The sequence below is a fragment of the Urocampus carinirostris genome, chromosome 12, assembly GCF_059441175.1.
Source record: "Urocampus carinirostris isolate Australia breed hairy pipefish chromosome 12, RoL_Ucar_1.0, whole genome shotgun sequence".
NCBI lineage: Eukaryota > Metazoa > Chordata > Actinopteri > Syngnathiformes > Syngnathidae > Urocampus > Urocampus carinirostris.
In genome coordinates this window covers 37,880,384-37,902,331 of record NC_142360.1, presented here as the reverse complement: position 1 = coordinate 37,902,331, position 21,948 = coordinate 37,880,384, and the positions used below count along the sequence as shown (strand labels likewise).

The window sequence follows — 21,948 nt, the reverse complement described above, 5'->3', positions numbered from 1 at the left end:
CCCGCGGGCCGCCTGCTTGACACCTGTCCTCTGACACAACAAGATTGCAGATCATAGATAAGAGAACAGTATGTGCTAGCAGCAAGATAGCGACTTATTTTAGTCGTCAAAGAGAACCCTTCGAAAAAAGGTGTTTTTTTTTTTTCGATGGTTGCTGGGTTTCTTCCTTTTGAGGGTGCTGGTCGAGAGGCGGGAATTGACATACATTCATTCAAATGTTTGCATAAGGAACAGTAGTTCTCTTTTTGCGCTATGCAAATATCTCCACTTTGCAAATCTTTAGATCACAGGTGTTAAACAGGCGGCCCGCGGGCCAGATCAGGCCCGCTAAGGGATTGAATCCGGCCCGCGAGACAACACTCAGAGAAACGCAAGAGAAAAACAAGCTGCAGGTTGAAATATGTCAACTTGATGTTGCCAAAGCCAGGTGCCTCGAACAAAGACACTACTTGTATTCATTTCTCTCTCTCTTGCTCTCTTTTTTCTTTCTTTCTTTATTCTTTCTATCTTTCTTTCTTTCTTTCTCTTATTTATTTTTCTTTCTCTTATTTCTTTCTTTCTCTTATTTCTCTTATTTCTTTCTTTCTCTTATTTCTCTTATTTCTTTCTTTTATTTCTCTTATTTCTTTCTTTTTTCTTTTATTTCTCTTTTTCTCTTATTTCTTTCTTTCTTTCTCTTCTTTCTTTCTTTCTCTTATTTCTTTCTTTCTTTCCCTTATTTCCTTTTTTTCTTTCTTTCACATTTCTTATTTCTTTCTTTCCCTTATTTCTTTTTTTTCTTTCTCATTTCTTTTTTTCTTTCTTTCCCTTATTTCTTTTTTCTTTCCTTTCCTTATTTCTTTTTTTCTTTCTTACTTTCATTCTTACTCTTTCTTTCTTTCTCTTCTTTCTTTCTTTCTTTCTCTTATTTCTTTCTTTCTTTTTCATGTTTCTTTCTTTCTTTCTTTCCCTTATTTCCTTTTTTTCTTTTCTCATTTCTTATTTCTTTCTTTCCCTTATTTCTTTTTTTTTCTTTCTCATTTCTTTTTTTCTTTCTTTCCCTTATTTCTTTTTTCTTTCTTTTCCTTCTTTCTTTTTTTCTTTCTTACTTTCATTCTTACTCTTTCTTTCTTTCTCTTCTTTCTTTCTCTTCTTTCTTTCTTTCTTTCTTTCTATTTTTTCTTTCTTTCTTGCTGTCTTTCTTTGTTTCTTTATTTTCTTTCTTTCTTTCTTTTATTTCTTTCTCTTATTTCTTTCTTTCTTTCTCTTATTTCTTTCTTTCTTTTGTTCGCTTATTTCTCATTTCTTTCTTTCTTTCTCTTATGTCTTTCTTTCTCTTCTTTCTTTCTTTCAATTATGTCTTTCATTCTTTCTTTCTCTTAGTTCTTTCTCTTATGTCTTTCTTTCTTTCTTTCTTTCTCTTTAATCTACTAGTCCGGCCCCCCGACAGAATGTTTGTCCTATGGTGTGTCCCCCGAGTTGAAATGAGTTTGACACCCCTGCTTTGGATGATAACGACTTCCTGTGCGCTGTCAAGGCACCCGGGAAGCTTTACTCTAGCAAGAAGCCTTTCAATTATTAACAGTCGGGCGCTCTCATTCCGCGTCGTAACCATAGCGCCCGAAACACTCAAAGAAACCTCGTGGGAAGGGGAAAAATCTACGAGTGGGCTCAGAGACTCGCATACCATCGAGGCTCGGAGTCCGACGGACCACCGGGAAGAATCCCGTGGACGGAATTCCGATTGTTAGCGAGAGCGAGACAACCGGGACCGGTTTTTCGGGGCTCCCTGTGGATTTGACCTCCGTAGGAATCCAATTTGGAGTTATGAACGCGAGTCAGAGGCTGAAACTGATGAAGCACTTTGGTTCCGTGCCGCCAGAACCCAGGCCGCCTCTCTTAGAAGTTCCTGTAAGTTTCTTTTGTACCATTACCGTTTGCAATCGGAATACGGTAGTCCCTCGTTTTTTGCGGGGGGTTGCGTTACAAAAATGTCCCGCGGTAGTCATTTATAGGCTTCTCACAGGTGCTTCTAAATTATGATAATCTTTGTTTTCAAGGTGAGCAGTTTTCAAGGTTTCTTCATTTGCCTCATGTTGAGGTTTTTTAGTTTTTCCTTGCCCTCATGTAGGTTGTAGATCAGGGGATGGTGTCATAATAGTCTGTAGTCTGTACAGCCCTTTGAGACTCCTTGTGATTCCGGGCGTCACAAATAAACATGGCTTAAAGTTTCTGAGTTTTCCCTTGCCCTCATGTCGGTTTTAGATCAGGGGATGGTGTATTGTAGTTTGCAATACTCTGTGCAGCCCTTTAAGACTCTTTGTGATCAAGGGCGTCACCAATAAACATGACTTGACTTCTTGAATTTTGGGTGTAGTGCTTAGAAATGCTTGACATTGTTGCCATGTTTCTCAACCAGTCTGCTTAAAAATGACGCAAACCGGGGGTCTCCAGCATTGCCCCCTGGGGGAGCTGAGGTGCCCGCTGACCTGTTTGGAAAATAGCTCAGCGGTGCTGGGTCATTGTGAATTTCGAGGAAAAGGTTTTTTTGTGTGTGTGTGTGGTTGACAAAGTCTATCTAAACCTACTTCTCCTTCGTTTTCTCTTTTTACTTTTTTGCTATCTTTCGCTCTTGTTTTCTTCCTCTCTTGTTTTCTTTCTCTTTTTCTTCTTTTTTTTCTTTGTTTCTCTCCTTTTATCTTACTCTCGTTCTCTCTCTCTCTCTTTTTTTTCTCTCTTTTTCTCTTTCTCTTTCTCTCTTTCTTTCTCTCTCTCTTTCTCTCTCTTTCTCTTTCTCTCTCTTTCTCTCTCTGTCTCTCTTTCTTCCTCTCACTCGCTCTCTCTTTTTTTCTTTTGAATCAATAGTGTTTCATTTTAATGAATGAACTATTTTACTCGAGGTTGACCGATATTAAGCATGGATATTTAAGATATTTAAGCACGGATATATACGAAAGAAAGGATCCCTGCACACAGCGCAAGGAACTCCCTTCTCTTTCTATATCCTTAACGTTTGCAGTATTTTGTGACATTTTTTATGAAAGAACTTTGCTTGCACCTTGCTTTAAAACCATTATTTAGAAAGAAAGATGTCAGGCAAAATGAGTCTCAACACTCTTAAGTAACTACAGGAGGGAGACATATTTTAGATTATGTTTATATTGATATGGGACACAGGCTCTGGAATTATTCTCATTTCATAGATTTGATCAAATCATCAAATGACACACAGGGTTTGGCAGTTGTATTGTATTTGGTGTGGCTCTCAAAAAGACTGTTTTTAGATATTTTTGCTCCTGTGGTTCTTTGGGTCAGGAATGTTTCCGACCCCTTGCAGTAGCTCTTACTATAGTCTTAATTTCACGCGCTTTGCAATCCAGTGTGCCTTATGTAGGGATAATATATGATAAAAGACTATTCTTTTAGGGGGAGGGGGCGTTGCGCCTCATAGAGCGGAAAATATGTTACTTTTTAATCAGTAAACCAGATTATCTTTGTTTCACTCAAGGCTAACACATCAACCTTCCTTTTAGTCATCATCCTCTTTCTTCCACTCAGTCGCTTTACTTCCACATCCTCTCACATTTAGTGACCTTATAACTAGGGACCTTTCAGTCTCCCGCCCCTTTCGGTCTCCCGACCCTCCGCTTTCTACCACTCAGTCGCTTTACTTCCACATCCTCTCACATTTAGTGACCCTATAACTAGGGTTTGCGGTTTCCGCCCCCCTTTCTTTACTTTGCTGTCTCTTGAGGAGTGGAGAGGAGAGGATCCCCATTCTCCTCGCTCCCTCCACTTTAGTCACCTCTTACGACACGCAGTGGACCACGGTGGGAGAATTCTCACACCTCCCAGGGTGGGACGGCCCCTCACCACAGGGTTCTATTAACTCTCCCCTGTCAGGGAATCGAACCCTGGTCTTCCACGTGACAGGCAGGGATACTGTACACTATACTAACAAGGTCTAAATATAATGGAAGCCAGAGCTCTTGTTGGTGATATGTATGAGTGGAGATGTGTTGTTAAAGGATAGTGGGATGTTGGATGCGTTCTTAGGGATGGGCAGGGCACCTCTATGATGCAGTAGGGGTAAACCAGTGAAAGCTGTTGAACAGAAGAGTGTGTTGTATCACCCTGACATGGCCGCTTTCTTGTGTCCTGTTTCATCTGGAGGGACAAAAACATAACCAACTTGGGTGCCGAGGTGCTTAACTTGTGTTTGGGGATTTGAGTTGGCCATGGCCCAAAAATTTTTGTGTGTTTTTTGCTACTTCCCCCCCCCCTTTTTTTTTTAATGTTCTTTATTTTTGTGTTTGTCTTGCTGTCGGCCACACGTCTCGAGGGATATGACCTTATCCTCCTTGTTTTATAACCTTATCTTCTCTGTTCCTTTATCTTCTTGGGTTTTTTACCTCTCTGTGAATGTGTGAAACTGGAGTGTCATGCCCAATTTCGTTGTCGCAATATGTTAACAGATTTCTGAACAATGACACTCAAGGTATATTCCATTCCTTTTTTGGATAGATAGGCCAGATTAAAAATCTTGGCAGGCCTAATTTGGTTCGCTGGCTGTAGTTTGCACTTGACTGGTCAATGGTGTTGTTTTTAGTTTAACCTGTAGTCATTGTGGGGGGTTGTTTAGAGTTTAATGGAGCGTATGAGCAAATGGTCAAAGGGCGATAGGGGAGGAGCTCTTCTTATCATGCCAACGTCTGTCGAATCTGACTTCTTACCGTTCAAAATCGTTTTTACAAGAACTGGAAACATGTCCCGTATGGAATATGACACTTGGCTTGCGCCGAAGGTCGCGTTTTGTTCGTTTTGGTGATTGTTGAAATGGAAGTGAGGTTCAAAGACCACCAGGTGAGTGCAATGACCTGATCTGACCTGTAGGGGCTGCGTAAAACCAGAAGGATTTAGTTTTATATTTGATATCGAGTAAGGAAAGAGGTAAAAAACAATGTTTTTGTAATATAAAACCAGTTTTTTTTTCGTATTATCTTCTTGCATACGGTACTTGAATGCATCGTGTAAGTACTTGATTTCATTTTTTTTTTTATGGAAATTGACACACAAACGTCTCTGCTTGTTATTAATATATTTTTTGTGTAGTTGATTACATATTTGTGATTTAACTTGACTTATTTTGTTCGTTTGTTTTTGCTATGTTTATTTTCTTAGTTTTTCCTTCATTGTTAGATTTACCTGGTTTTATTTTTTTTAATTGTAAAAACATTCTTGCAAGCGCTTTGACGGGTGTCATATGGGAAAAAAATACATGGAGTGCCATGATAGAATCGATTTTTTTTTTTATATTGGGTAGTCTTTTCAAATTTTTTATATTTATTTTTGGTCATTTCAAATACTGTATTTAATTAAAAAAACTAAATGATGAAATTTGTTAAACTTCTTTTCAAATTGTATTTTTGTAAATGTAGATCATAGTTTTGTTATTATGTTATATATATATATATATATATATATATATATATATATATATATATATATATGTAATTTCTTTTTTTTGTGTTTTTGTTTTTTTGTTTGCAAATTTTAATTTTTTCATTTTTTTCATATTTCATATCATATATATGCGTAGTTCATTCCAGTTTTTCATTTCTTATATGGGTCAATTAAACTTGTACTAGTCCTAATGATGAAATTTATTAAACTTGTTTTAAAATTGTATTTTGGTATAGGTGGATCATATTTTTCTTATTATTTTGTAATATATTTTTGGAAATTTTAAATAGTTGCATTTATTGATTTTTCTTGTTTTATTTTTTATTTTATTTTTTTCATTTTGCGTAGTTCATTCCACAGTTTTTTATTTCTTATATGGTTCAATTAAACTTGTACTAGTCCTAATGATAACATTTATTAAACTTGTTTTAAAATTGTATTTTGGTATAGGTAGATCATATTTTTCTTATTATCTTGTAATATATTTTTGGAAATTTTAAATTGTTGTATTTATTGATTTTTCTTGTTTTATTTTTAATTTATTTTTTTCATTTTGCGTAGTTCATTCCACAGTTTTTCATTTCTTATATGGGTCAATTAAACTTGTACTAGTCCTAATGATATTTATTAAACTTGTTTTAAAATTGTATTAAAAGGTAGATCATATTTTTCTTATAATGTTGTTTTTTTTTCAAATTTGTTTTATTTATTGATTTTTCTAATTTTTTCATTTTGTGTAGTTCATTCCACTGTTTTTCACTTATTAAATGGGTCGACTAAACATGTTTTAGTCCTATTGATTAATTTATTAAACTTATTTTAAAATTGTATTTTTGTAAAGGTAGATCATATTTTTCTTATGATATAATATTTTTTTTGCAAATTTTAAATAGTTGTATTTATTGATTTTTCTAGTTTTATTTTGTTGATTTTTTTCATTTTGTGTAGTTCATTCCACAGTTTTGCATATATAAAATGGGTTTACTAAACATGTTTTAGTCCTAATAATTAATTTATTAAACCTGTTTCTAATTGTATTCTTTATTAATTTAAACAATTTTTTGGTAGCAAATTTAAATAATTGCTTATTTTCGCTCCGGTTATTATTTTGTTGTTAATATTTATTTACTTTATTCTTTCCATTGTACATTGCCTGAATTAAATTAATTTGAGTTTTCGGTGTAGTACTTTAAAATTAAAGTTTTTAAATTCATTATGTTTTATGCTTCATATTTGTAGATTTTATCCATTGGTTATTCAGAATTTGATTTTGTTTTATACTCTTATTTTCCTTTTTTTAAATGTGTTATACAGTACAATATTATATCATTTATTTTACTTAACTTTGACTTTTACCGAGTTATTTATGATTCCTTTTTTTACATCACACCATTCTGTAAGAGGGCAAAGTGCTTTTCCTTAAAACGGTGATAAAAAAAGTTCAAAGAAAATAAAAGTATCCAACCTGTCAACTGTAAAAGTATCGTGTTTGGGCAAGCAGCTCTCTTTTATTGGCGTTTAGGTTGATGATTAACATGCTAACACACAAATGGCCTACTGTTCACTAAGCTCATGATAGCATGATTGTTTCTATCTTGTACACTGCTTAAAGACCCTGGTTGTATTATTTAGGGATGATTTTTTTTCCTAAAATGAATAAACAAAAAAAAGGTTTTAGAGCTAGATTGATGAACTAATGTTATGATAAGAGCTCATCACTTCCACTTTAGCGTGCATTTTTGCTCTCTCTCAATCACAAACACATATGCTTTATCGAAGAACTAATGTTATGATAGCTAATTTATCGGTCTCCACCTGAATTCCCCTCTCTAATATAAGTTAACTACCATATTTTCCACACTATAAGGCGCACCTAAAAGCCTTTATTTTTTTCAAAAGGTGACCATGCGCCTTATAATAGAGTGCGCCTTATTTATGGATCAATATTAAATTGCAAAGTCTTCCAACGAACTTGCAGCCGCCGACTAGATTTACCCCCCGAACGGCAAGAAGTCCGCGGTGTATGCTGGGATTTATTTACCGGCGTTTCATTGGCTAACCAATGTGTCAATCATTATTTGAATCGATCACTATTGGCTAAAGTTATTCGGAGGTCAAGGGGCGGATCCTTTTTATCATTTAGATGGTAGTGTGCCCGCTTTGAGACTGGGAGGTCGCTGGTTCGCGCCTCGGCCGAGACATACCTAATTGGTATAATGGCGGCGCCCTCTGTTGGCTGCGGCTGCATCGACTCGCTACAACGGGTGAGGTGTATCGACATTTCGTTCTGTGTACATTGTTACAAAGAATGACAATACAAAGGAAATTATTAATTAATTTTCAGGCTGGCATTGGCAGAAGCGGCAAAACAAAGCCTGCAATTGGCCGAAAAAGATGAATGCGTATAGCACATGGTTGACCGCATACAGAAAGCATTTTTTTACTATTCTGTATTTGTAAATATTTTATTCTCCTGGATTTACTACACTCACGGATATAAGAGGACCACGACTGCACATTATTATTGAACACAACGACTTCGGTGAGCTACTCCGGCTATATATTTTCCCTGTATCTTGTTTCAGACTGATGGAATGGAATGGAGCGTCTATTTTTACATTAAACTCAATTCCAAGTGTTTATTGTCATATGCACAAAGTTGCGAGCAAAAATAGAAACTAAGGAATGGTTGGCATTTCTTGAATCCCAAGACTTTAACCTTCCGAATGATGGAACGATGCATTTGAGTGACATCGTACGGACACCGCATCCGCACGTGTTCTCGACTCGTATTTGCGTCTTTGCAAGCTTTGAGAATGTTAAGGGGGTAATAAGTTGGACTGAACTATCTGACTGTTTTGTCCACGTTCCCATTGTAGCGCCTTATAATCCGGTGCGTCTTATGTATGTCAAATATAGGACCAAAAACAATTTTTTCGGGGTGCGCCCTATAACCCGGTGCGCCTTATAGTGCGGAAAATACGGTACATGTTTTACGCTATATCTTAATCGCTTTTCTATCCCAGACAGAGGCATGTTGGAATAAGTAAGCTGAGCTGCCACTCTTTTATTGTTACTGTTTTAATGGCTCCGCCCCTGGTTGCATATCCAATCAGAAGGTGCGGGGTGGGTAGCAAGGATGGAGGGGAGGCGTAGGAGCAAGACAGAGAGCGTCTCAACTGCATGAGACTTAATAATTGGCTTATACCAGGGGTGTCAAACTCACTTGAACTCGGGGGCCACACGATAGAACAAACATTCTGTCGGGGACCGGACTAGTAGATTAAAGAGAATGAAAAAGAGAGATAAAGAAATAAGAGAAAGAGGGAGAGAAAAGAAGAGAGAGGGTGGGACAAAGAAAGAAAGAGAGAGAAAGGGAGAGAGCGTGAGAAACAAAAGATAAAAAGTCGTGAGAGAGGGGGGGAAAGAAAGGCAGAGGAGTAAAGAAATCCAAAGAGAAATAGAAAGACAGAAGGAGAGAAAAGAAAGCGCAAAGGGTAGCAAGAGAGAAAGAGAAAAGAGAGAAAAGGAAAAAAGAAAGTTAGAGCAAAAGAGGTTAAAAGACACAGAGAGAGAAAGAGACAAAGAGTGACAAAGGAAGAGAAAAAGAGACACAGAGAGTGAAAGAGACAGAGAGTGGGAGAAAAGGTGTGGAAGAGAGAGACAGAGAGAGAGAGAAATGAATACAAGTACAGTGTCTTTGTTCGAGGCATCAAGTTGACATATTTCAACCTGCAGCTTATTTTTCTCTTGCGCTTCTCTGAGTGTTATCTCACGGGCCGGATTCAATCCCTTAGCGGGCCTGATCTGGCCCGCGGGCCGCCTTTTTGACACCTGTGGCTTATACAATGGATAGAAATGCCAATACCGATAATTGTCAAAAGTGCTTAATATGAGTCAACCTCTAGTAAAATTCATTTAAATGAAACACTATTGATTCAAATAATAATCAAAACACGTGTATTATCTTTCTGCGAGTACGTCAAGGTTGCCGCACAAATTTCAGTCTCTTTTTTTTTTTTTAGGGAAACGGCTCTTTTGGCTCGGCTCACTAAACGGCTCTTTCAGATTGTTTTTGTCACTTTATCCATCTCATCTCATCTCATTAGCTACACCGCTTATCCTCAGTCGGGTCGCGGGGTTGCTGGAGCCCATCCCAGCAATCATCGGGCAGTGGGCAGGGGACACCCTGAACTGGTTGCCACCCAATCGCAGGGCACACGGGGACAGACAACTCACTCGCTCAGTCACACCTAGGGACAATTTGGACCGGCCAATTCACCTGAAATGCATGTTTTTGGAATGTGGGAGGAAACCGGAGTGCCCGGAGGAAACCCACGCAAGCACGGGGAGAACATACAAACTCCGCACAGGAAGTCTGGAGCTGGATTTGATCCCACGCAGGAGGTTCCCAAGACATGAACTGTGCCGCACATGCCCTAACCACTGCGCCGCCGTGCTGCTACTTTATCCATATAACACTGAATGATATGTAACATTACACGGAAAATGACTCGTAAAGGGAAAAATAAAGAAGAAAAATAGACAAAAATTAAGAAAGAAAAGTAAAAAGAGAGAAAATATGAATAAAATGGAAAAAAAATAAAACCAGGAAAAAAGAATAAAGCAAGAAAAAATGAGGACAAATCTAAAAGAGAAAAGGAAGTAACAAATAGAATAAAAAAGGAAACTAAAGAACCAAAAATGATTGAAAAAATGCGGAAAATTTTAGGGAAAAAAGGGTATATTGAAAAAAAAAGCAGGAAAAAAAGATTCACACATTCAATATTTTGCCAAAATTGTAGTTCCACTAATATAATGCGTGATTAATTACAGTTCTGGGATTAATGTTACTCACCCTTATTCCAAGGGACGCCCGCAGACTTTGCTTAGAGCAGGGGTGTCAAACTCATTTTAACTCGGGGGCCACATGATAGAACAAACATTCTGTCGGGGGCCAGACTAGTAGATTAAAGAGAAAGAAAAAGAGAGATAAACAAATGAGAGAAAGAGGGAGGGGAAAAGACAGAGAGTGGGACAAAAAAAGGAGAGAAAAGAGACAAAAGGAAAAAAAGAAGTTAAAAAGACACAGAGAGAGAAAGAAACAAAGAGCAACAAAGGAAGAGAAAAAGAGAAACACGAAAGAGTGAAAGAGACCGAGACAGAGAGTGGGAGAAAGTGGGTGGAAAAGAGAGAGAGAGAGAGAGATAAATAAATACAAGTACAGTGTCTTTGTGAGACATCAAGTTGACATATTTCAACCTGCAGCTTGTTTTTCTCTTGCGCTTCTCTGAGTGTTGTCTCGCGGGCCGGATTCAATCCCTTAGCGGGCCTTATCTGGCCCGCGGGCCGCCTGTTTGACACCTGTGGCTTAGAGGGAACGAAAATGAATTTGACACTCTGATCTAAATTACAAAATAGGATTTGCGGAGACCATCCATCCGTTATCTGCACTGCTTATCCTCAGTAGGGACGCGGGGGTGCTGGAGCCCATCCCAGTTATCTCCGGGCAGTGGGCAGGGGGACACCCTGAACTGGTTGCCAGCCAGTTGCAGGGCACACAGAGAAGGACCACTCACTTGCCCATTCACACCAAGAGATAATTTGGACCAACCAATTAACCTGACATGCATGTTTTTGGAATGTGGGGAGGAAACCAAAGCACGGGGAGAACATGCAAACTCCTCACAGGAAGTCTGGTCGCTGGATTTGAACTCATGACCTCAGAACTGTGCGTCATATGCACTAACCACTGCGCCGCCGTGCTGCCCTGGCGGAGACTAGCTTAAGAGTAATGTTGGTGTTGTTTATGTAGCGTCTTCACTGTGGAGCCTCGGGTATTTTTTTCCTTTTTTTTTTTCTCTCTTTTTTTACACCGCTACCATACCGGTCCGTCCAGATCGACTCAAACGAGCGCGCATTGTAGCCAAAGTCCTGCAATAGGTTTGGTCTTCATTTCTTTTCCTATTATTTTTGTGATTGCAGAAGCCAGGCATGGAGGAGCTGACGATATGGGAGCAGCATACCATCACGATGAGCAAAGTAAGTTTCTGTTTTTTCGCGCTGATCGGCTAACGCTAACCCGATGGTCGTAGTTCCTCTTTGTTTTCCCCAACAGAGTTAGAATTATTTTCTTTGTTTTCTTACATTTTGTTTTTAAAGTGTCATCGTTATCCATTCGCTCATTATTCATTTCCATTCTCTTTAAGATCGAGCCATCAGAGATCGATTACTTTGGTCTACACCAGGGGTGTCGAACTCATTTTAACTCAGGGGGCCACGCGATGGAACACAGGTCCTCTCGGGGGCAGGACTATTGGATTAGAGAGAAAGTAAAAGAGAGGGAAAGAAATAAGATGAGAGAAGGAGAGAAAAAGAGAGAGGGTGGGGCAAAGAAAGAAAGAGAGAGAGAGAGGAGAGAGAGAGGAGAGAGGAGAGAGAGAGAGAGAGAGAACGTGAGAAACAAAAAAGATAAGAGGAGAAAAAGTGAGGGGGAATTAGAGAGAAAGAGCGAAGGAGAGAAAGAGAGAGGGGGGAAAAGCAAAAGAGAGAGAGAAAAGGAAAAATAAGAGAGCATATAAGAGAGCAAATAAGAGCGAAGGAGAGAAAAAGGAACAAAGCCAAACAGACAGAGAGAGGGATAGCGAGTGAGAGAAAAAGGAAGAGCGAGAGAGAGAGAAAGAAAGAAATACAAGTACAGCATTTGTGAGAGGCACTTGGCTTTGGCAACATCGAGTGGACATATTTCAACCTGCAGCACGTTTTTCTCTTGCGCTTCTCTGAGCGTTGTATCGCAGGCCGAATTCAATCCCCTAGCGTGCTTGATCTGGCCCGCGGGCCGCCTGTTTGCAACCTCTGGTCTACATGATAATTATTATTAAATAATATACTGGTCATCTTTATGTATATATATATATATATATATATATATACATAAACGTTTTTTTTGCCAGTCACAATAAAAAAAATATTGTTAATGTTTTTTATTGATTAACTATAAGGTTAAAGTATTGTAGTTTTCGCCCCTCTTACTTTTATTTTTAGTGTTTTAAAAAAAAAGAAAAAATAAGCACTACAAAATAGCTTATTATTGTTTTTGAATTTTCTTTTCTTTTTTCAGAGTAATTATTATTATTAACACTGTTTTAAAATGGTTTTTGTGTGATTTTTTTTTTTTACATTTCTAAGTACAAAAACAGTTATTCTTAATATCTGTGTTTTATTTGTTACTTTTAACAATACTAATAATTGCATTAGTTTTTCCAGACTAAGGCGCGCCTGATAATAAGGTGCCCCTTTGACCTGTTTATTCCTTGTACAAGGCGCACCTGACTATAAGGCGCATGGAAATTAAAACTACAGGGTTGGATTGGAGAAAATATCATGAAATTAAAATATCTATTCCATAGAACATGAATGTTAGAAAGTAACTTAATACGTTCATAAATGGTTACTGTTCAGTGGCTTGCGAAACTATTTGGCCCCCTTGCACTTTTTGCCACATTTCGGACTTCAAACATAAAAATATAAAACTGTAATTTCTTGTGAAGAATCAACAATGAGTGGGACACAATCATGAATTCGAACATACTTTATTGGATATTTTAAACTTTTTTTAACAAATAAAAAACGAAAAATTGGGTGTTCAAAATGATATAGCCCCTTTACTTTCAGTGCAGCAAACTCAGTTCAGTGAGGATCCCTGAATGATTCAATGTTGATCTAAATGATAATAATGATGATAAATGGAATCCAGCTGTGTGTCATCAAGTCTCGGTATAAATGCACCTGCACTGTGATTGTCTCAGAGGTCTGTTTAAAGCGCAGAGAGCATCATGAAGAACGAGGAACACACCAGGCAGGTCCGAGATTCTGTTGTGGAGAAGTTTAAAGCTGGATTTGGATTTCCCAAGCTTTAAACATCCCAAGGAGCACTGTGCAAGCAATAATATTGAAATGGAAGGAGTATCAGACCACTGCAAATCTACCGAGATTAGGCCGTCCCCCAAATAATTTGGCAAGCCACTGTATTTCCAATCTATGAGGCGCACTGGATAACAAGGAGATTTTAATACCCTTCAGCATTTTTTGTTATTTAGGTGCGCCTTATAGTCCAGAAAATATGCTATATATTCCGAAAAAAATGTAAATCACATTATAAATATTGTATAGTAGAAATAATACTTATGTAATGTGTTATTTCCTCATTGATTTGTGTTTAGAAAAAGTATATTATTTAGTTTTCTTCCGTTAGTTTAGTTTTGCGTTTTAAGACACAAATGATACTTTTAATCAATACGGTTAATTTCTGCAGTCAGCGTTTTATATGGATAATGCAATTTATGCAATAAATGTACGTGATATTCCATGTAATGTCGGCGCATCCGCAATACACAAACATAAAAATCTTAGTTTTGTCTTTGCACATGACTACAAAAACGCTTGTACACCGTCAATATCATACTTACAAGCAGTACTACTTTACGTGTAAGACTACACCTTTTTTCCCCTTTTTATTTTTTAAGAAAAATACCTTTTTTTCAATTCCAACCAACGACAAAAAATCTTGACTTAAGACTAGTATCGAGGTCAACGGCTCCGACATCCATTGCAGCCTTGTCATCGTGGAAGGGGGATAACCTCATGTGCGGTTCCTTCTCGTCATTTTCCCAGTGCTGACTTTTTGAGGTTTTCCTTGCCCTCATGTTGGTTTTAGATCAGGGGGTGGTGTAACAATATTCTGTAACAGTCTGTGGTCTGTGCAGCCTTTAAGACTCCTTGTGATTAAGGGCCATACAAGTAAACATGACTTGACTTTATTTGATTTGTACAGGTTTTTGAGTTTTTCCCTGCCCTCATGTAGGTTTTAGATCAGGGGATGGTGTAATAATAGTCTGTAGTTTGCAATAATATGTGGTCTGTGCTGTCATTTGAGACTCTCGGTGATTAAGAGTTATACAAATAAACAGGACTTGACTTGATTTTATTTGATTTAACATGTTTGCAAGGTTTTCCTTGCCCTCATGTATGTTTGAGATCGGGGGATGGTGTAATAATAGTTTGCCGTTTGCAATAATCTGTGGTCTGTGCAGCCTTTTGAGGCTCCTTGAGATTAAGGGCCAAACAAATAAACATGACTTGACATGTTTTTGGTGTAATAATAGTCTGTAGTTTGGAATAATATGTGGTCTGTGCTGTCATTTGAGACTCTTGGTGATTAAGGGCTATACAAGAAAACAGGACTTGACTTGATTTTATTTGATTTAACATGTTTGCAAGGTTTTCCTTGCCCTCGTGTCGGTTTTAGATCAGGGGATGGTGTCATAATTGTCTGTGGTTTGCAATAATCTGTGGTCTGTGCAGCCCTTAGAGACTCCTTGTAATTCAGGGCGTCACAAGTAAACATGACCTGACTTGACATGGTTTTGAGTTTTTCCTTGCCCTCATGTCAGTTCTAGATCAGGGGATGGAGTAATAATAGTCTGTAGTTTGCAATAGTCAGTGGTCTGTGCAGCCCTTTAAGACTCCCTGTGATTAAGGGCCATACAAATAAACTTGACTTGACTTGATTTGACATGTTTTTGAGTTTTTCCTTGCCTTCATGTAGGTTTTAGATCAGGGTATGGTGCCATAATAGTCTGTAGTTTGCAATAGTCTTCGGTCTGTGCAGCCCTTTGAGACTCTTGAGTTGACTTTTGGTAAAAGTACAAGCACGTGTTTTTTTTTTCTTTTTAAATATTCGAGAGACAGATTGTGTTTCGTGTGTAAAAATAGCGTGTGATAGCATCTACCGCTTTTTAATGTCAACAGTTTGGCATGTAAGCAATACACTTAAATAGAAATATGTGTTTTCTCTTTTTTGCATATGACTACAAAAACATTTGTACACCTGAATCAAAGCTCATGTTACAATTTGGTATCATAACAGAAAAAGCAACATTGCGACAACAATTCCCAGTACAAAGTTACAACCTGGCTTAAATTCCAATGGGACACACCCTACAACTTTACAGCAGTTAGCCGGCTAGGCTGGAATGCATGCATGAATACTTGTACCGCCCACTAGGACTGCACAATTTCGGAAAACAACAATTGAGATTTTTATTAGACCTGTATTGCAATTTTGATGCAGTTTGTGATTTTAAAAGAAAAGTGTTTTTTCTGTGCCATTTTTTTTTCTGTGGGAACTTAATCGTAGAGATATAATAATAATAATAATAATTTCCTTGTATTGTCATTCTGTGTAACAATGTACACAGAACGAAATGTCGATTGCATCTGACCCGATGCAGCCGCAGCCAAGAGAGGGCGCCGCCGACCACTTTTTAAGTCTTAGGAATGACTCGGCCGGGGCGCGAACCCGAACCTCCCAGTCTCAAAGCGGGCGCCTTACCATCTAGGCTACTGAGCTGGTATGCAAACCTACTTTAGGATTACGTCAGCATCGACTGAGAGTATACGGGTGAAACAAAATAACAACTATAAGTCTAGGAATAAAAACAGAATTGCAGTTAAATAAATGGACTTTATGGTGATTATACAAAAGGACATTGGAGAAAGGGGTTTAGAGGGCGGCTAGCTCGTTAGGCGCTAGCATCGGGTTACCGTGACTTAAGCAAGGTCTCCGAGTCCCGAATGTCCCGTTTTCAAACGAGTTACAGCTCTAAGTCTTTTGTTTCATGGGTAATAGATCTGGTTTTGGTGAAGGTTGCTATGTAGCTTAGCCGCAGCAATAGGCTGGACCTGCTTCAGTCGATTCCCAGATGCGATAACAATCCACTGAGCACCTGCTGGTGATCAGCAATTCTATGCACTCTTCTGACTTTCTATATAGTCCAATTTCATTGATGAATTTCAACGTAACAAATCGCTAAAGGCTATCTGTAGCGTTTTTTTGGTAGCCAGTTGTGCATCTGTTTGACTGACAGCATACACCAGCCAATCACAGTCGCGCACACAGACGGTCACGCCCACCCAACACATGCTTACCTCTGGATGGTGACAATTCTGGTTGGCCAAACTATAAGTCCTTGAAAGAAAACCGCAGTGTCTTGCGATCACACAATCGTACTATGTCACATAACAATAGCGATTAAATTTTGCTTAACTGTGCAGCCCTATCTTCCACCTTCATTCCAAACTCTCCTTATGACAGGATTCCAAATTGGGATTTGGATTTGCCCTCTCGGGGGGCAAAGAAAGCGGAGAAACGGCCGTGATGGTGTCCGACGTGCTGCCCAATGGACCGGCCATGGGACGACTTTTGTAAGTTTACCATATCGTGAGATTTTGTTGATTATGATGAGAATATAGATTACCATTAACACTTTTACTTTTTCATGAAAACGAAAGTATAATTAAAGGCAATAATATTAAAAATGTTAATTCTAAAAAATGTAGTACCGTGAAATCCGGACTACAGAGCGCACCTGATTATAAGCCGCACGCATCACATTTTGCGGACATAATTAGTTTTGTCCTTACACAAGCCGCACCTGTATATAAGCCGCATGCGCCAACATTTAAACATGTAACACAGTCACAAGTTTAACCCAAACCTGACTTAATGTGCCGCGATTGTAACTGCAGATATAGTACACATTCCATCCACCACAGCCGGCAACATGAACGGAAAATGATACCGGTAGTTAGAATGTAGTCCAGGTCCTGATGAAAGTAATCCAATGAAAAAAATGTATATTTCCAAAGTTAAGGGAGGGAAAAATATATATCCACTATTGTCCGCTGCAACATCAAAGAGATTTAACTCCGCTTTACCCCACTTCCCGTCAGCCCGCGTTTAAATTGGCCGCTTATCTGAATAAGCCGCAGGGCTGAACATTTGGGAAAATAGTAGCGGCTTATAGTCTGGAATTTACGGTAATAGAAGTCTTTGTAGTTTTAGTAGTTGTTAAAATAAATTAAAACAATAAAGCAAAATGATATGACTCAGGGTTTGTACAGTGGTTTGAATTCTTTATAAATGATTGAATTTTAATGTTTTATTTTCAAGGATTAAAAAGTGCTTGGATTTTGGGTGAAGTGCTTTTCAATGCTTGAAATTGTTGCCGTGTTTTGAAAACTGCTTAGAAATGGCTCAGACACTAATGGCTGGTAGCTTCGCTTTACCATTGCATTTCTTCTTACCTGGTGATTAACGGCAGCTGGCATTAATTTGTACGGCATTGTCTTATGACAAGTGCTTGCTACACCTGAACAGGGCACTAGGAAATGTGTATTAGTGCTAGGATTACGTATTAAAAATATCTGTGTCATCTAAAAAATGATGGTCAGCATTTTCCAGGGGTAAATTGTAACGGGAAGAACTTCCTGCAACTGAAAATGTGAGCTACATATTACGTATGTATGTAACACCTATAGGGGGGGGAATTGTCTCGAAAAACAATGTACTCGTGATTTACTTAAGATTTAATAATCATATGTCTTGATAAATGTACACGCAAGATTTAAAATCAGAATTTTTATTTTTAATGCTACTGGAGAAATTGGAAAATTGGTTTTGAAAATCAGTGCTAGAATTTGGCCATTGAAATGGTACGAATTCTGATGTGAAAAAGATTATTTTTCGGGAATTATTTTCTTAAATATAAGCTCTTCCCCTTTGTGAAATATTGTTACGCTAAATAAACGGCTTAAATGACCTAGCAAAATTGATAATAATCACCATACTAGTTCTTGTCACATTTTGACAGTTTATTAGATTCAGATATACTTTATTGTCATTCTTGTACAAGTGTATACAGAACGAAATGTCGATACATCTGACCCGCACAGTTTCCTTGAATGTACGGATATAAATAAAATGTTGTATTGAGTTGGAGTATTGAAGTACTAATAATATACTAAAATAATTGTAGCTATGTATAGTATTATACAGTAGTGCAAAGAGTGCAAGAGGAGCAGCTATCATTAAGGCATCAAATGCATTTCATTTTAGTAAAAAATCTATTCCTGATTCATCATGTTGTTCCGTTGCAGCAATAAAGACCAGATTGTCATGGTCAACGGGGTCTCCATGGAGAACGTCCACTCCAACTTCACCATTCACACGCTCAAGTCGTGCGGCAAGACTGCTAATATTGTGAGTAGGACATTCAATTTTTTTGCTTTTTTTTTTCGAAGAAAAAAACCGCTTGGCCCGACTTTATAATTGACATTTGATGGCCATTCTTGGCCTGGGTTCCGTTCCGGGCCCAGGATCTTACCTCTATCCTTCTGTTCAATGGTTTCAGTCTAGAAAGAAAGATTAAATAACGGAGTTATTAGCTATGAAAATGCACACTATGTATAGTATTAAGATGATGCCAAATAATAATCATCTACTCCCCACACTCAAGAACATGAAGTTCCTCAAACATTCAAACTATCATTACATTTTTAAATGTCAAAAGATTTGCTCCCCGTTTGTTCCCACCCTAGACGGTGAAACGTCCTCGCAAGATCCAGATCCCCGCGACAACCAGGCCGGCAAGGGCCGCCTCTCATTCCAACTTACTGGACCCGGAACCTCCGCGGAGAACGCGGCGATTCTCCGATGCTAGCGACAACAGAGATTCTAGTCGCTATCCTATCCGGGCACGTAGTTCCTCGCCCGACCGCAACGGCTACGGAGGAACCATGCCCTTAATGTCGACCAGCTACAAGAGGCTGCCGCACAACGACCTGGATGACAAGCCCCTTAGGACCACTTTGGTCAAGAAGAAAATCTCGGACGGTAAGCTAAGAGTTCTGCAGAGATCCCTCGTTTTTTTTGCGGTTGATTAAAAACCAGAACCGAATGTGAAACGTGGAAATTCGTAGCATCACTCCTTCCTAAAGCCCTCAAAGGGTTAAACCAACCGCTAGTTGATGTCATTACCGACTGAGAGTATAGGACTGTAACAAAATACCATTTATACATCTACAAATAATGGCACACGACACATAATTGCACTTAAGTGGATGGTTTAGTTGTTATCATAAAAAAGTATAAATAAGCATTGAGGGCTTCTCCTTTCAGGGCAATTTAGAGAGCGGCCGACTAGCTGCACGCTAGCATCGAGTGTCCTCGGTATGAGCCAGAATTCGCAATGACAGAACTAAAACCGTCTCGAATGTAGCCGTTTCCCACAAATTATAGCGCCGGGTCATACATTTCATGGCTAATGGACCTTCCAATGATAAGATACAGGGTCTAAGGTGGAGGCTTAGGGGATTTGTTAGCCTACCCGTTAGCAATAGACTGGACCGGCAGCACCGTTCTTGCTTTCTTACTGACACTGCGTCAGTCCCTCCTGAAACCCAATAACAATCCACTGAGCACCCGCTGGCAATCACCATTTCGTTGCACTCTTTTGACTTTCCTTAGGGTCCAGAAATCACAATGCAGGAGTTTTAGAATTTATTTGTATGATCCAGCCGCAAATATGTATTTGAACACCTCTGTATCATCTAAAACTCTGACCCGAAAGACCTGTTAGTACGCCCATAAGAAGTCCACCTGCAGTCCATGTATCATCCTGAATCAGATGCACCTGTTTGAGGTTGTTAGCTGCATAAAGACACCTGTCCTGGCATTGTGATTTCTGGATTTTTCTTTTTAATTTATCTCTCTCACAGTGGACATGCACTTCAGATGATAATTTCAGACCCCTCCATGAGTGGGAGAAATGGTAAAATAGCAGGGTGTTCAAATACTTATTTACTTCACTGTATATATATGTGTATATATATATATATATATATATATATATATATATACACAGTAATCCCTCGGTTATCGCGGTTAATGGGGACCGAGACCACCCGCGAAAACTGAAAATCCTCGAAGTAGCGGCGTCCCTTCAAAAATGCTTAAAAAACATATACAGTTATACAGTAACCGCTCTCAACCACATGCAGCCATCGCAGCTTATTTCGCTTGTTAACACTACCGGTTACATATTGAAAATAAAAACAGTGAAAATGTGATATTTGATGAGTGTTTGTGAAGCGTTTTGGGAAACAACAGTTCAAAAAATGGTCTGTGTTCATTTGAATGAAAGTGAAAGAGCTACCTTCTGACAATAACAACATACTTTAGCTAGCGGCATCGAACGGCTTTTACAACAAATACACGAAACCACACACAATTAGCCGTGTTTAGGTAGTACAAACCACCGCTCGCTTTTGGTATAATAAAGTCAAACTTGAGATGAAATGTGACAGAAGAGAATATACTTACGTCGCATCGCCGAGTTCCTCCAACTGAGCGCCACATAATAAGGGGGTGAGGTGGGAGGAGTTGAAGGAGGAGGGGGTGAGCGAAGCGGTAACTCACCATGACTAAGCATTGTGTCAGGGCCTCCCCCTCCCCTTCACAATAAGAGTGTCCACACCGTGTCCTCAGTTGACATAAGCTCGCGCTTGCTCGAGTCAATAAATGCTTTTATTGAGAAGGTATGTTTTTTAGACCCGCGAAGCTCTGAACCCGCAAAAGTGGAACCGCGAACTACCGAGGTTCTACTGTGTGTATATATATAATCTCATGCAACCTTCTGTCGCTGTTTGATGTTATTACACTTTTTTTTTCCATTGCACTATTATTATAACTTGAGCCAGTCTCTAAGAATGACTTTGCTAATATTTTTAGCTATTTGTTCTGACAGTCTTTTACCATTTTTCCTCCCTTTAAAGTCTTTATTACGTATTTAGCCTGTCAAGTGCCATGTCTAATCTCGTTGCAACCAATAATTTACTGTTTATTTAAATGACAATAAATACAATTCAATTCTATTTAAAAAGCAGGTAATGAAAAGTACATCGCATTTAAAAGTTATAAACGAAAATGCTCTTGTTGCAGAGTACGGCTTGAAACTCGGCAGCCAGATCTTCATCAAGCACATGACCGAAACGGGCCTGGCAGCCAAGGAAGGCACCCTGCAGGAAGGCGACCTCATTCTTAAGGTATGTCCCCTGAAAGCTTACATTGCTCTCATCAGACAGCACCCCGTTTTAATACTCCCCTCCCACTAGATGACATGTGTCAAAATCGTTGCCCATTTTCCAAATGTTGCCCTCCACATCATTTTATGTGGCCCACTAGAGCTCAAAATCCCTGAGTGTCGAGGAAGAAATGGATAAACAGTGTGCTTCGACCAAAAACTACATGTCCCACAATGCCCGTCCAATATGATAACCGCTACACGGCAGAATTTCTATATTAATGGCAATAAGTGGAATTGAGATAAACATTTTCCCCAAAATATCCAAAATGTTGTTCCAACTTATCCCTAATTCGAAACTGCTAATCGTCTTCTTCCTGAGTTGGAGTTGTTAACCGGTAAAAGTGACACAGAGGATGAGTATTTCATTGGATCTAGTGATTTGTAGTGAAGCTGATAGTTCTTACGCCATTTTTTAAGCTTTTACAGCAAATGAATATCAGCTCCAAATATTGATTATTGGTATCCTCTTAATACTAATAATCGGTGTCTGTATCGGCCCCGAAAAACCCATATCGATCGA

The 21,948-nt window shown here is 38.6% G+C and overlaps 1 protein-coding gene across 5 annotated transcripts in view; it reads left to right on the top strand.

Annotated features, from left to right (window-relative positions):
• tjp3 (tight junction protein 3) overlaps positions 1-21,948 on the top strand; it is a 68,095-nt gene that overhangs the window by 4,517 nt on the left and 41,630 nt on the right. For 4 of the 5 annotated variants that reach the window (XM_088349313.1, XM_088349311.1, XM_088349309.1 and 1 more), the window contains exons 1-6: positions 4,699-4,842; positions 11,428-11,484; positions 16,598-16,707; positions 18,442-18,544; positions 18,883-19,177; positions 21,284-21,387. In XM_088349313.1, coding sequence (XP_088205439.1) covers positions 4,816-4,842; positions 11,428-11,484; positions 16,598-16,707; positions 18,442-18,544; positions 18,883-19,177; positions 21,284-21,387 — 696 coding nt within the window. In that variant the 5' untranslated portion in view covers positions 4,699-4,815. Of the gene's footprint in view, positions 1-4,698; positions 4,843-11,427; positions 11,485-16,597; positions 16,708-18,441; positions 18,545-18,882; positions 19,178-21,283; positions 21,388-21,948 lie in introns of those variants that run through there. The other variant, XM_088349310.1, reaches the window with a different exon arrangement.